Source organism: Petaurus breviceps, unplaced genomic scaffold (genome assembly GCF_028583685.1).
Source record: "Petaurus breviceps papuanus isolate PSGF00001 unplaced genomic scaffold, PetGlider_PUasm1.0 90897, whole genome shotgun sequence".
Taxonomy (NCBI): domain Eukaryota; kingdom Metazoa; phylum Chordata; class Mammalia; order Diprotodontia; family Petauridae; genus Petaurus; species Petaurus breviceps.
Window position 1 is genome coordinate 6,428,771 of NW_027187374.1, and position 15,220 is coordinate 6,443,990.

Here is a 15,220-nt window from a genome sequence, read left to right on the forward strand (position 1 = left end):
AGGCATGATGGTCACCTATACCAAGTGGCACAGTATGCCTACCACTTACTTCATATTCAGAGCTCCATCCCCCCCAACCCCCACCATGGGTAGGGAAGTAGTGTGTAGTAGAAATGCGGATTTAGAGAGCCTGAATTCAAATCTCAGCTCTGCTACTTGATATGTGATCCTGAGCCTCTGTTTTGCCATTTGTCAAAAGAGAGGGTTGAACTAGATGGCCATGAAGACCCTTGCAGCTCTGGATCTATGATCCTAAGTTCTAGAACATCTAATTGCCTAGATTTTTTGGGTCAAAGAAGCAGAAAGACTGGACAGCCTCTAACTGAAAATGGCAACACATGGAATGGACTTGGGATTTCAACTTCTGACTGAAATTTATGATCTAGACTGAACCCAGACTCAGGAGGGTCAATGCTGTCTTGGTCTGACTGTTGGTGGGGAGCTCTAAATGGGAAGAACGGTGCAGTCTTTGTCCTGTATTGTCTCTCCTTGACTGAGCTGGGCACCTTCCTGCCAAGGTTGTCTGTCTCTTCCTGACAAAAGGAAATGAGCAGACGGTGAGAGTAGATGTACATAAAAATATGTGAAAGTCAATGTCAAGGTGATCAAATGATAGGAATTAGAATGATACTGATGGGGTACTTGGGATCCATGTTTGTAAAAATCTATTTGTAAACAATTTGTAACATCAGTAATGATGGGGTGCTTGGGATCTATATTTGTAACATCGGTCTGTAAAACTTTGTAACATCAATTTGTAAAACCAGTCTGTAAAATCACGTTTCCCTTTCCCAGCCTCAAACTCTGCCTCTTCCCTCTATCCCCGCTCTGCCTAAGCAACAATTTGTGACTCCTTCGTTCTTGCTTAATCTCCTCATGTCTCCTCCTGTCTGGCCCAAATCTCATTTCCAAGTTAAACTCCTCAAACTTTTATCTATGCACTGAAGTCCCTTACATCCATCTGGTCAGCTCTGACAATGGCAGCCCTACCTTTTAAAAGTAAAAGCCCGTGCCCCCTTTCTCTTGCAGGTCCCCTAAGGATCCTTGCCTGCACAGCGTATGATAAACTTTTTCAACTCTGACTCCAAGTAAGGCTGAGCTGAAATCTTTCCAGACTGAATCACAGGTTCTGGTCTTAGATAAGATCAGAGTTCCTGCTGAAACTAACAGCCATCCCTAATTGATACTTTGTGGGGGTTTGACTTTTTTTTTTTTTGGAGGGGTGAAGGCAGGGTAATTGGAGTTAAACTCAAGGCCACACAGCTAGTGTCAAGTGTCTGAGGCAGAATTTGAACTCAGGTCTTCCTGACTCCAGGGCTGGTGCTGTATTCACTGTGTCACCTAGCTGCCCCTGGGGGTTTGACTCTTAAGAATACAATAGGCAGGTAGAAGATACTATATTTTTCTCTAGGCAGATACTGAACAGGAGAAATTCAGCTAAATTGTAGCAAATAGGCCCAGGGATATGAAAATCATTAATACACCCTAGTTCAGTTCATCTTATTGTGGTAAGAGAATTTCTGGCTTGTTTCTTTTCTAGAGAACTGTCCTGATTTACCAATCTAATGACTTTCAATAAAAGATATGAGATTAGTGTCTATGATGAAGTATTTTTGATGAAGCCATGCCAGTTCTTTGTGATCACATTTTTATCACCATCCATGCCTTTAATAACTTTTTTTAAGGATTTGCCAGTAACTTAATCAATATATTACCTATAGTTTCCAAATGCCACTATTTTTTGAAAGTGGGGATAACATTTACTCTTCTCCACAAACTTTCAAAAATCAAAGACAGTGGCTAAAAAACTATACTAAATAGTACCTTGAAAATGTAATTATTGTCTTCTCTGTCAAAGTGAGGTTGCCATTTTACATTGCTGTATGTTCTTTTCTACCCCCTCAAAACCACTTCAGTGTATCTAAATAATCAAGCTTATGCCTAAAAATAAGAACCAATAAGGATTTAAGTGTGAAAGTGAAGGCCTTCCGGGTGGAGGTGGATGAAGATTTTACTGCTGAATAAGTGGTTTACAACTGCTGCCTTTGCTAATTACAGCAATTGTTTTGAAAACTCCTAGGAAGTATACCGTGTTTCCCCGATAATAAGACCTATCCCGAAAATAAGCCCTCCCCTTACTGTGTAAGATTCCTCTAAAATAAGCCCTCCCCCGAAAATAAGCCCTATTGAGATTGCTACTGTAGTGAAGGTGATCCCCTGCGCTATACACTACATGCTGCAGCAGTGAGCGCGTCATCCTGTTCTTTATTGAATTCATTATTGAATAAAGGTACCTTTTTTTGTTCACATTTACCTGTTTATTAAAATTGCTGTCAATGTTAATTAAAATAAGCCCTCTGGTGTTTTTCTGTCCAAAAAAATAATAAGACAGTGTCTTATTATCAGGGAAACACGGGTATCAGAATCTGAAGTGTTTTCCTAAAACACCTCTGTTTAAAGCAAAGTGATCAACATGGTAAAGACAGGTATTTTTAATTAAGATGCCACATTTCACAGGATATGTACAGAATATCACATACCACTGCATTTTAATACGAGTTTTGTAAAGTGTATAGTTATAAATAGTGTGCCACATATTGTTACATATATAAATATCAACTTACCACAAAGGACAAAGATTAGTGAAAAGTTTAGTGTTTCAATTTAGTACTTAGTTGTTTTTTTTTTAAAGAATTGCTAGTTATTTTACTAATACACATATTACACTATTTTAGCTACTTGCAGCATACCTTTTAAATCCAATAAACTCTGAATTTTTTGTAATCTGTAGACTTGGTTATCCTGTTAAATGCTGAACTGCTGCATGTTATGTACACTTTAGGCTGTAGTTTATCATTAGATATCCAACAGGAAGTACTGCTTACAGAATTTCAATTTGCACTAGCAAGGTTCAAAGAATTGTTCTGCTAATATAGAGCATATATCTGAACACTGATCATTACACAAATGTTAGCAGCCACAATTTTAACAAGTTAATTCACATATTGAAGCACACTGCTTATAGTAATACTGCTGTTTAAAATGTACAAATACTATTGTTCAGATAAGAACAAAAAAAAAAAAGCACAATATAAAATCCACTAGGGTTTCTTTTCTATTTAACAGCAGATCCTGGCTGTTAAGAGAAGTGTGAATTACTTTTACAAATATAGTATTTTGATAGCATTTAAGAATTTAGATGAGTCTTTTACATAATGTTTTCCTTGTGTTTTAAGTGATGCAATCTTCTGTGCTTTTTACCTCATTTCTCGCTATGATAAAAACTCTGAGACTATACCAATAAAAGTGAGGGTCTTACTTTCCTTTCCCTGGCTAATGCACATATTTAAATGAACAAACTGTAACATAAAGGTTACCATTTCTAAATTATGCTTATTTTTAAAAGCATATTGATGTTGTTTTTGTAAGGTAATTTAAGGTAAAATAAGGTATATTTGCAACAAAAGTGTTATGAAAAGAATTTTCTGCTTGAGTTTACTTAATGTTATCAAAATACCACATTTTATATAAATTTTGCACACTTCTTGATAAAAGAATGGAAGCAAGATCAATTGCATAATGGCAGTGCATTGCAGGAGATAAAATCCACAGCTGACTTGGGGCTTGGCATTAGCAGTATAGAACAGAGCCTCTTAATGGGATAAGGAAGTACTGGATTACATCCTCCATTCAAAAGAGCTTCATCAGCCTTGAGGTCTGTTGCTTTGTCTGCTAGAGGCAATGTTTTAGAACTAAAGCAGCAAATACAACAGTAAGAATGGGTTTGGGGTAAAATGTGCCTTCACCAAAAGCAAGGAGAGACTCAGGTTTAAGACTAGGAGTTAAAATGCCATTAAATAAACTATGCAAAAGTTGCCTCCCAAGATGTTTTCATGGAACCACCAGATTTCCAAGGCAGCCTGGGTAACTACACATGACAGTAAACTTCTGGCTCCACTGAGGTACTGGAGTAGAAACCAATACATTCGGGGCAGAAAAAGTGAGTTCTTCAATATGTGTGTGATTTTTTTTTTCCCAATTTGGGGAAGAAAAGCTTAAGAAACAGGAAATGAAAATATTCCACATAACTGAAATGAAATATAAAGTGTCTCAGTTAAAGTTACAAACTTCTTCCTTGGTGATAAAAGACACAAGAGGGCACTGAAGGTAATTAAACTCTGACTCGAATCTACACCATATAAATAAAATGAGTTTAACAAATAATGCAGAGAATTTGTTATATGATTAAAAAAAAAGCAATACCTGTCAAATGTTTTTCAGTATAATTTTGGCAGTTCTTTGGTAAATATTCATAAACACCAGATGCTAATCTGTATGAAGGGGCCAATGATTATGGCAGGTGAAAATTATCATGGTTTTTTCATATTCTTTAGAGGGAAAGAATAAGATAATTTCAAAAAGTAGTAGTATTCCTAAAAGTAGCTTTAAGCACTTTAAAATTGGGATTAATAACTAATTATTTTGCCTACCTATCCAATAAACACATTCAAACTCAACTTTATGATGATAATTATCTTTGTGTATTCCCAAAATATACATATTCAAACTTATACACATTAAATAGTGGTACTTCATGAAGATATCAGTGCACTTAATTATTGCACATAGTACAACTTTAATGCCCATTTTGGGGGATGTATCTTGCCCAAAAGACCTTTTATCTCATAACATTATCTTTCTGTAAAATCTACTGTTGATGAAGTCTTAGGTGCCAAAGGGGTGAAAGGTTCTACAGAAGTTGCAGGGCTAGGTGTTACTACTGTGGCAGGAGGCTTAGGTGGTCTTCTTGATGGTAACATACAGAAGGAAACAGTTGAATTTTTATTCCAGTCCAAGGAAAAGTCTGAGTCAGGAAATGAAGTTGATTGAGTGTCTAGTAAGTCTGGACAAACAGCTGATTTCTCAGAACTGACTCTATTCAACTCTGTTGTACTGTCCTGTGATTTCTGTCTTACATTGAAATCCTCCTCCTCAAAAGTTACCCAGCCTTTTGGTTTGATGCTTTTCACTGCTGAAGATGTGCTCTGCAAAGTAAAACTGTCCTCAAATCCATCTGTGGGATATGAAGCCTTGCTTACATTATGACTGAGAAGATGTGAAGAGGGGGAAGGACTGCTAATAGGGTCTTCTTTTTGGAGCCATGAAATTATTTCAGATTCTTGAGAGTCAGTTCTAAATGGATTTCCAAGAGGACGAGTTCTATCAGTAAATGGATTTGTCATGTTTAAGCCAGCAACAAATGGGTTTGAGGAACTTTTCATATTTTCCTGGGATTTGCTCCGAGCTGGGATAGGTGGCATTCCTGGCAAGAAACTTTCAGTATTCAAGAGATAAGCAAAGCTTTGTGATGTGGGAGGCAACTTAATCAACTCCTTTTGGTTTAAAGGTAGAACTGGTGATGTTTGAATAGACATCTGAGATTTTGATGGAGCAAACAGATTAGATGAAAAGTCATTGCTTAATTGTGTTCCATACTTAATATAATACTCTTCATCTGTTTTTATCTGAAATAGAAAGAAGACACTGAATATTTCAGATGGATTCTTACACTACCCCCTACCTCCCATTCCTTATCTTCTCTTAATGCTCTTCATTTCTTTTGTCAAATTCATAAATCTGAGTACTAAAATAGAAAACTTGTATCATACTTTATTATTCTTTGTGGAATGATGTGGTGGGTGAAACCTGGCTGAAATTCTATTATATTATTGGTTCCCTCTAACCACCCCACCAAATAAATTCTTTTGTTAAAACCTCCTTTAAAAAATAAAAACATTTCATTCATGCAAGTACTGAGAACCAAATGGAGAGCTACACAAACAGCATTAGGAACTGTGCTTTGTTTAACCTACTGACTGCCCAAATGGTTGCCACAGAATGAGGAAACTACATTTTGAACAATCTTATGCTGGTGCTGCCATTTGTAGCAATCTCTCAAGATCTATTTATACTGATGTTGTGGTTTCATTGTTCTTTCATATACCAAAATGTAAATGTTAATATGAAATAATGAATGGAAATTAGTGTATTAGCATGTTTATAATCATAAGCCCAAGTCAATGCATTTCTTACCTTTATCTTTGGGAGCTGATAAATTGCCTTGTGAAGGAGCTTTTGACTTTAAAAGCAAGGTTTCATTTTTTAGAACTAAGTCTGTGGAAAATGCCACAGAGGAAGATTTCCTCTTAGGGATCTTCCTTAGATTTTAAAACATTAAAGTTTATTAAAGAACAAGATAACAGTCTTTTTTAGAGAAAGGAGTAACTTTAAAACAGAAATAAACCCACCAAACCTTTAACTATGTATGTAGTCTTACTGATGGTGGGTTATATGACATCCTTAGTATACAAAAGACATAGCCTTTGAATTGTTTTCAAATCTGGTGAAAGGTTTCATAGGAGAGGTAAATCAGTTAGAAGAAGCCTTTAGAGATTACCCTAAATCTTAACTAAATGATGAATTTCCATTTACAACATCTCACTTGAATCATTCCAACTATGAGAAGGTCACTCTCTCATGAGAGTGTTCCTATATCCCATTTTGGGAACTTCCAATTTGGAAGATCTTCCTTATATTGAACTGAAATATGCCTACTTGTAACTTCTACTCATTATCTTTGCTTCTGTGGGTCAAGCAGAATAAGACTAACCTCTTATTAATGCTAATCTCTTCACTGTCCTATATCAGGGCCCTTTTGTCATCAACTAGCAGAGCTAGGAATGGTAGTGGAACCAAGCAAAGTTAACTGGTCTGTGAAGGAAATAAACCCTGTGGCCTTGGTCTTACAGCAACCATGCTCTAAAAAAAATGAACAAATCAGTACCTTCATTATTAATTTCTTTTCAAAGTATTTAAGAATTATCATTAAATTCCTCATCCCATTTCTGTAGCACATGATGTTTATGCCAACTTCAAATATAAAGAAAAATATATATTGTGGGGAAACGTGAGCTAGGAGAAGATGTCAAAGACAAGACAAGGGGCAGGCCAGTTGCTCAGGGAGCACTATATGAGGATACAACAAAAGACACAAAAGATAAAGGCATATATTTTACATGTATTTCTATGTCCTAGGCAAGTAAGTATTTTATGGTAAAGTCAAGTAATTTATAAGAGTAAAGGCTCTAATCTCACTGAACAGTTTTTGTTGTTGTTAATGATTCTAATTGCCTTTGTGGGTGGGGAGTGGACAGCCATTTACTCAATCAGTTACCTCAATTATTTGTATCATAGGGACACATAAACATCCTTAAAATAAACTATTTTGGCACATATCTATATTATAGATACTATAGGTAAAAATATTATGTACATTTTAGAACTGTATCAAAATTTTTGCCAAATATCATACATAAACAGGTAAATCTTCATTTTTAAGGGAAGCAAATTTATATCTAAAAATGAAGGTCATATGCAATTTGACATAGGCACCATCTACCTGTCCTATCATCAGGCAAGCAATTTTCAAAGTACAATAACAACCACAACACCACTCATTGCATTGAGATTTGTAACTGAAGTAGCATCTGAATTAGATCTTACTAGAACTATTTTTCCTATGAAAGAACAGGTGCTTGGACTATCTTTAAATAACACTTTACAATTCTGGGGGGTATTAAGAGAATGAAATCTTCCTTACCAAAAAATTCCATTTCCCATAAACAGTCTAATGGATAAATTAATTTTATATCTATGTTACACTAACTCTGAAGGCCTCTATGGATTTTAGGTAAATAAGCATTCTGAAAAGCAGCAGGTTATTCTCTCTAATGATTATTCTTTAAGACATTGTTAACTTTTCAGAAAAGATGAAGTTGGAGAAAATTGTTAAACAAAATATAACTAAAATGACTTCTAAAAAATCTAAAATGCTTAAAGAAAAGGAAAAGCAGGTTTATGGTATGATAGTCATATTTATTAATGTGGATAGGTGATTTAAAAAAATATGGGTAGATGTATGAAGCAAAAGAGATTCATACATCTGATCTGTCAGGACAGATGACGAGCACATATAAGATTGGTAAATAGTCAGATACCTGTTACCCTGACGGTTGCTCCTGCTTTAAGAAAGGAGACAAACATCAAAGGAAAGAAGTTAGGAGGAAAATCAGAGGCTAAACAGCAGCCTTAACAATTCAGTTTTTAACAATGTTTCCAATACTATACAACACATAGTAAATGAAAGAATAGCAATATTCGCAGGCTATGTGCAATAACAGGCTCAAGAGATAACTTTAAAATCCTTACACAAGCTGTTGAGACTGTATGAGAAATCCACTTTAGTAAAAGCAAGGAGGTCAAGGAATTTTAACAAATTTTGGTGCTTTGATTGGCATACTAGTCACTTCAAAGTCATCACTAAAAAGTATAACATTCCAGATGGATCTTAAAAACTGAAGAACAAGGTTGAAGTCCTCTCCCCTTCCCTGGCCCCCTGCTCCCAGCAACACCTCCCCCCAAAAGATCTACAATAATTTTATTTTTACACAGAAACCAGGTTACATAAAAGCCCACATGATTACATTGGGGGAGGGTGTTAATCTTTTCAATGGGTGATGTTTGAACTTGACTAGCAACACAAAGAAGCTTACAACCAAAGCTCAAAATACTCATTTCCTGGGGCAACTAGGTGGCACAGTGAATAGAGCACTGGCCCTGGAGTCAGGAGGACCCGAGTTTAAATCCGACCTCAGACACTTAATACAAAACTAGCTGTGTGACCTTGGTCAAGTCACTTAACCCCAACTGCCTTGCCTTCCCCCCTCCAAAAAAAAAAGCAAAAAAAAAATTTTTTTTAAATACTCATCTCCTAGGAGTTACTGCCCTATACAGACTTGTCACAAGACAGGTTATTTACTGCACAACCACATGAAAGATCTGGTCGGGCAGTGGCAGAAAGGGGGAATGATTAAAAACTTTATAATGATGCTACTTTTTTTTTTTTTAAGCAATCAGGGTTAAGTAACTTGCTCAAGGTTAAATGGCCAGTTATTTCTGGGTGTGATGCTGAGTGTCTGAGCCTGGGATTCAATCTCCAGGTCATCCCAACACTGGCGCCGGTGCTCTTACTTGCTGTGCTACCTGGCCACCCCAATGATGCTACTTTTGAAGGGCAGTCATTTTACCAACTTCTCCTCCCCTTTCTTTTACTCAGAGAAGGAGATAACATGTTCATTCCTTTAATTAACATTTTATTTAATTCTCAAAGTATATGCATCCTATTTTATTTTTCTTAAATACCACAAGCATCAATAATATACAAAAAAGACTGCATATGAAACTCTGAACTATTAAATATAATTTTTAATCAATGCATTTTATGCTTAGTACAATAAGAAGCTGCCCTGCTTCCCTTTCTGAACTTCCTTCTGCTTTCTTTTGTTTTAGAGAAGAATTAAATTTTGACTGTAAACTATTTAAATTTATTTTCAAAAACAATTTATATCAACAAATTATCTAATGTGATGTAATGGAAAGGGTGCTGAGCTTGGTGTCAAGAGATAAGTTTATTTTATTTTTTTGCTTTTTGGAGGGCAACTGTGGTTAAGTGACTTGCCCAAGGTCACACGGCTAGTTTTTGTGTTGAGTATCTGAGGTCAGATTTGAACTCAGGTCCTCCTGACTCCAGGGCCGGTGTTCTATTCACTGTGCCACCTGGCCACCCCCAAGAGATAACTTTAAAATCCTTACACAGGCTGTTGAGACTATATGAGAAATTCATTTTAGTAACAGCATGAGGTCATGAGTCTGAATTCTTACTATCCCTTTATCTTTAGACACTGGACCAATCACTTAAGCTAAGTCGAAGTTTCTTCCTCTGTCAAATGGGGGGATTAAGCTTGATCTCTAAGGTTTCTTCTAGCTCTACAATCCATGTAGTGGACAGTACTTGTTGCACTGAGGCTTTGGGCCCTGAAGGACTGACAGGGGCACATCCTGAAGGCATATTGTATAGCTTCTTGTAACTTACAACAGTTACCTGGATAAGGATATATGCAGAGCTACGATCCAGCTTCTGGGGCAGCTGGGTACCGCAGTGAATAGAGGACCGGCCCTGGGTTCAAATCCAGCCTCAGACACTTAACACTTACTAGCTCTGTGACCTTGGGCAAGTCAACCTCAACTGCCCTTCTTTCCCCCCTCCAAAGAAAGACCAAAAAAAACCCCAAACAAAAATAAAAATATGCAGCTTTATCAAATTCCAAATTAGGTGACAGAATCCCATCTGCTTCACTGATTGGTTAAAATACCAAGGTCTCTTTGGTTATGAGACAAATCCCATATAAGTTAGTGAAAAGAGGGTGTGCTTCTTGTCAGACAGACTTGGGCAGCTCCTGGAAGGGACATGGAGGCAGGAGGGAATAGCTGCACTTATTAATACATTGCGATCTTCATTAAATGTTTGCATCTATCAGGGCTGTTGTTATGTAGAAAAAGAAGGTTGGTAGTAGAGCAGGGCAGGTAGGTGGCTCAGTGCACAGAGCATTGGTCCTGGAGTCAGGAGGACCTGAGTTCAATCTGGACTCAGGCACTTACTAGCTTGGTGACCCTGGGCAAGTCACTTAACCCTGTTTGCCTCAGTTTTGTCATCTGTAAAATGGGCCGGAGAAGGAAATGGCAAACCACTCTAATTACTTTGCCAAGCAAACCCCAAATGGGGGTCACAGAGAGTCTGACATAACTCAACAACAAAATAATTTTATAAAATTAATTCTAAGAAGGGTAACACTGACAAAGGAAAGAAGGATGAGATACACTGATTGATTACTGAGGTGGCCCAGCACTACTCCTAATTACTCCTTAGCATCCCACCAAAATGATAAGTCTAGAGCTCTCAAAGACAGAGTACCCAGCATGCTGGTTCTGAAGGAAGAAGGAGCAGAAGGGTAAGAACACCATCCATTTCACTGTTTCCTAGCTGCTGCTAACTGCCATTAAGAAGTCAGTTTAAGAATCAACTAAATTGAAACTAAGTGAGATCATGCTAGCTCCTGAACACAAGGTAAGGGGCTAAATGGTGGATCTTTGGATGGTCCACTTGAGAGGGGTAGGATAGGAAGGGCTACCATTCCTACCCTAATTTATCATCCCCAAGAAACAGAAGCCCTTAGAGTAGAGATCTGGGAGAAAGATGTGACTCAAGTGAGGATGACTCTCCCCACTCGTCTTGATCTCAGCCCCCACTTTCCATGAGATGGGGACCCTGAGTGCATGTATCACCAACCAAAGCATATCCTGGTAGGGTAAGGTGTTGCCTAGCTGATGCTTCTGTCTAACTCATGTATAAAAGTCAAAGGGTAGGCAGTGGGACACTTGGGCATCAGAAAGTGTGATTTCACTTCCCTAGGGGTGGATGTTTCTGTGAAGAAGGGATAGCAGTCAAAAGACTGGGAAATACAGAATATAGGTGGTGGAAGGAAGGAGAAAGGGGATATAATGGCCCAATGGCTCAGAAACAAGTAGCAAATAAGAGAATTATAAACGCTCAACTTCTGTTTCTAGATATAATCTTGAAGATATTTGCCAGCTATAACTTCACCATCCCTGGTTCTGGTAGCTGTTTTTTTTTCTTAAATAACAAAAAATACTGTACTCTGAGTGCCATTTTTGGCTGACTCCTAGCTCCCTGTGTCCTCTTACCCATTTTATTACCCTGAGGACACCACAATTATACTGATTTCATGAGGTAGTTGTGGTTTTGGACATGACTGCTTTCTTTTCTTTCCTGTTGCTAGCTTTTCTTAAGTGTTCCTGATGTGTCATTAGCACTGGATGTCTCTGACCTGTCAACTTCTAGAACCAAAGTGAGGTCATGTACCATTAGCTTGGTGTGGCCATGATAGGACTGAGACCAAGGATGGAATGTAGTGGGTCACACCACTAGTATGTGTCAGAGAAAGGACTCGAACCAATGTCTTCCTGACTCAGAAGCTCTATTCACTATGCAACACTGCCACTCACTATTATTATTTAGTATTAATTAGTATTATTTAGTATAAATTAGTATTACTCTGTCCATTGTACAAATGTAGAAAACAAGATTGAGGGACTTGCCTTTGGCCATGTAGTTAGTAAATGTCAGAGAAAACCCTTGATCCCAGGTCTTTCTGGATTTCAAACCCTGCACTCTTTCCACAAAACCATGTTGCTTCACAACTATTCAAATAAATACGGCAAGTTTCACAGATATGTCCTTTAAGGAAATTTTAACAGAAATGTGAAATGGAATATTTTATGAATGTAAATAAAATGGATTTGATTTTATTAAATTGGTTATGGGAAATCTCATGTGGAAGTGCATTTTCAGTTAATGCCAAAATTTAAGAATGTCTTTAAACACTTAATATATTTCTTTCTTCTTAAGATGACTTTTGGGGGGTGAGGGGAGGGACGTGAGGCAACTGGGGTTAAATGACTTGCCCAGGATCACATAGCTAGTAAGTATCTGAGGCCATGTTTGAACTCAGGTCCCGCTTCATTCCAGAGCTGGTACTCTATCTGCTGCACCACCTTGCTGCCCCTTAAGATGACATTTCCAAGGTAAAATAAAATATTACAAATTTAAAGTTCAGTGGTCTAAAATACAAAACATAAATTGTATTATTTTAGAAGTTGCCCTTGAATGCATATGAATTTAAATGCAACAATGAATTTTAACAAGATTGAATATATGTGCACAAAATGAATCGTATGTATTCACTTACACCAGAGATTCTCTAACTTTTTCAATCTGAGAATTACTTTGGCAGGGCAAGGGTCTCAAGGTGTGATAGCCTGTCATAAAAATGTTATAAAATTGGGATAAATGAACATACTGTTTTTGATGAGACATCAGTGACATGCTTAGTTTTGGGAATTTTTCATTTTATAACCACGTCTACTGTTCTGTCCCATCCATTTAGACTGGATAAATGATGACTACAACAGACTGTTAGAATACCCACAAACTATTGCTGATATCTGCTCATTTGAAGCTGACAAAATTGAAGATGTTTGATCTAACATTTCATTCACATTCTCTATCTGTCTGACTCATTTATGAAAAGTGAGGGTTGATTTTTGAAATGTAGTAAAATATGGGTAAGTATGGATAGGTTGAAATCTTCATCTGGGGCACTATTCAATCAGTGATCTACTTAAGTGTCTGAGTAAAATATGGTCTTGGTAATCATACTAAATTTTAAATGGTTCAAATTTGTTTTCCTAAGAAACAAAGGCATATACAAAAGGGCTAAAAACCTTTTAATATTCAAATAATATAACAACTAATTTATGAGATCTCATAAATCACACAAGTATTATCTTAGGATGTAATGTTGGTAAATGTCAAAACATGCATAATAAAACCAAAATTATTAAATTATTTCTTCCTTTGCTAAAATGTTATTCTAAGGTTGGTCCTACAATTTTGGTTACTTAAAAAAAAAAAGTAAATACTACTTCTTCCATAAAGTCTATCCTGATTCTCCTACTTGGCAAGGAAATGTCCCTTCTCAGAATTCATCTACTACTTCGCTTGTAAATCTCAGGCACTTACCATGTATTTTGAATTACAGTTATTTGTATATGTGTCACATATCCATATTTGGCTGCAAACTCCATGAAAGCCAGGACAATGTCACATCTAATCTTTTTATCTCAACTAGTGCCTACTGCACAGAACAGGCATTTAGTGAATATCCACTTAACATAAATACAATCACAAAATGCTTTCTTTATGGGAAAACTCAGCTTACTAGATTATATTAAGTTAGTGAAGATCATGTACAGAGACTACTATATATACTGAAGATAATATATTTAACAGCTACTTACTTGCTGTTGCTGTAAAGGAGAAGCTTCTGAGGGCAAACTGTGGGAAGACCTGCTACGTGGTGGTGGCTGGGGGGGTGCTTCAAGAGCTTGTTGGGAAGTGGGCTGAGGCAGAGGTGATGCTATAGGAACAAGAGGATCCTGCATCTTCTGAACAGGCGGAGTAAAGGAAGGCAGGGCAGGAGTGACTGTCTGAGGTTTTAATGGTTCAGGGAGTACAACTGAACCTAAAAATATAGTGAAAGTTTTAATGTTATTAGACAATTTCTTTTTTTTTTTTTTAAGCAGTTTGGCTTAAGTAACTTGCCCAAGGTTACATGGCCAGTTATTTTGTGTGAGTGTTAAGTATCTGAGGCCGGAACCGATCCCAGGTCCTCCAACTCCAGGGCTGGCGCTCTTACTCACTGTGCCACCTAGCCATCCCTACTAGACAATTTCTAGAGAACTAAGACTTCAATCCCCTCAGTAAAATGTATTGTAGGACATCCTGCTCCCTTTTTCCCTTCAAAGAAGAAGTAAAAATTCAGTCTGTGACACTTAGTAAAAATGTAATAGAATACAGATAAATTTCAGGGTTTGGAAAAGTTCTTCCTTCATTATTGTTATGGCTAGGGGAAAACAAGGGATACAAGGATTTCAAGTGTACTTTTTACCTTTTGGTAATTCAGAAGATTTACTTTGGATTTCAGCAACCAACTTCCCAGCAGAGACACGGGCAAAGCTTTGTGGTGCACTAATAACTCCAGCACGTGGTGGGATAATCTTAAACAAGGTAAATTCAAAACTTGTGAAATTAATTTATTTCAAATCAGTATAAGCTTCATTACTATAAGTATTTGCTTTAACATGAAAACTCAAATTAATAAAATGACCAATTATGACTCCAGAAGACTAAGGATGAAATATACCTTCCCTCTCCTCTCAACAGAGATATTGAATAAATCAAGTCAAATCAACAAACATTTATTTATTAAGTGCTTATTCTGTGCCAGGCATTATTCTGTGGATACAAAGATAGACAAAAAAAGTTCTCACTCTCCAGAAGCTTACAGTCTAACAGAAGAGACTACATGCAAACAAGATATTATATTTATAGAGACAGATATGTATGTATGTATCTATCTATCTATCTGACATAATGTGAAGGTAATCTCAAAGGGAAAGAAATAGCATTTAAAGAGTATTAAAGAGGAATAGGAAAGCCTTTTTATAGAAAGAAGAATTTCAGTTAAGACTTAAAGGAAAGGAAAGCCAAGAGGCGAAGATGAAGAGGGAGAACATGAGAGAAAGCCAAGGAAAATGCCCAAGGCTGGGAAATGGAGTAAGGAACTGCAAGGAGATAAGTGTTACTGAACAGCAGAGTACATGGAAGGGAATAAGATATAAG

The 15,220-nt window shown here is 36.9% G+C and overlaps 1 protein-coding gene across 9 annotated transcripts in view; it reads right to left on the bottom strand.

The window, feature by feature from the left end:
* Positions 1-2,477: 2,477 nt before the first annotated feature.
* Positions 2,478-15,220, bottom strand: part of SYNJ1 (synaptojanin 1) — a 117,552-nt gene continuing 104,809 nt past the window's right edge. For 7 of the 9 annotated variants that reach the window (XM_069074911.1, XM_069074915.1, XM_069074910.1 and 4 more), the window contains 3 exons: positions 14,487-14,595; positions 13,837-14,060; positions 2,478-5,525 (listed from right to left, as the gene is read on the bottom strand). In XM_069074911.1, the coding sequence (XP_068931012.1) occupies positions 4,692-5,525; positions 13,837-14,060; positions 14,487-14,595 (1,167 nt within the window). In that variant the 3' untranslated portion in view covers positions 2,478-4,691. Of the gene's footprint in view, positions 5,526-8,054; positions 8,082-13,836; positions 14,061-14,486; positions 14,596-15,220 lie in introns of those variants that run through there. The other 2 variants (XM_069074913.1, XM_069074912.1) reach the window with 2 other exon arrangements.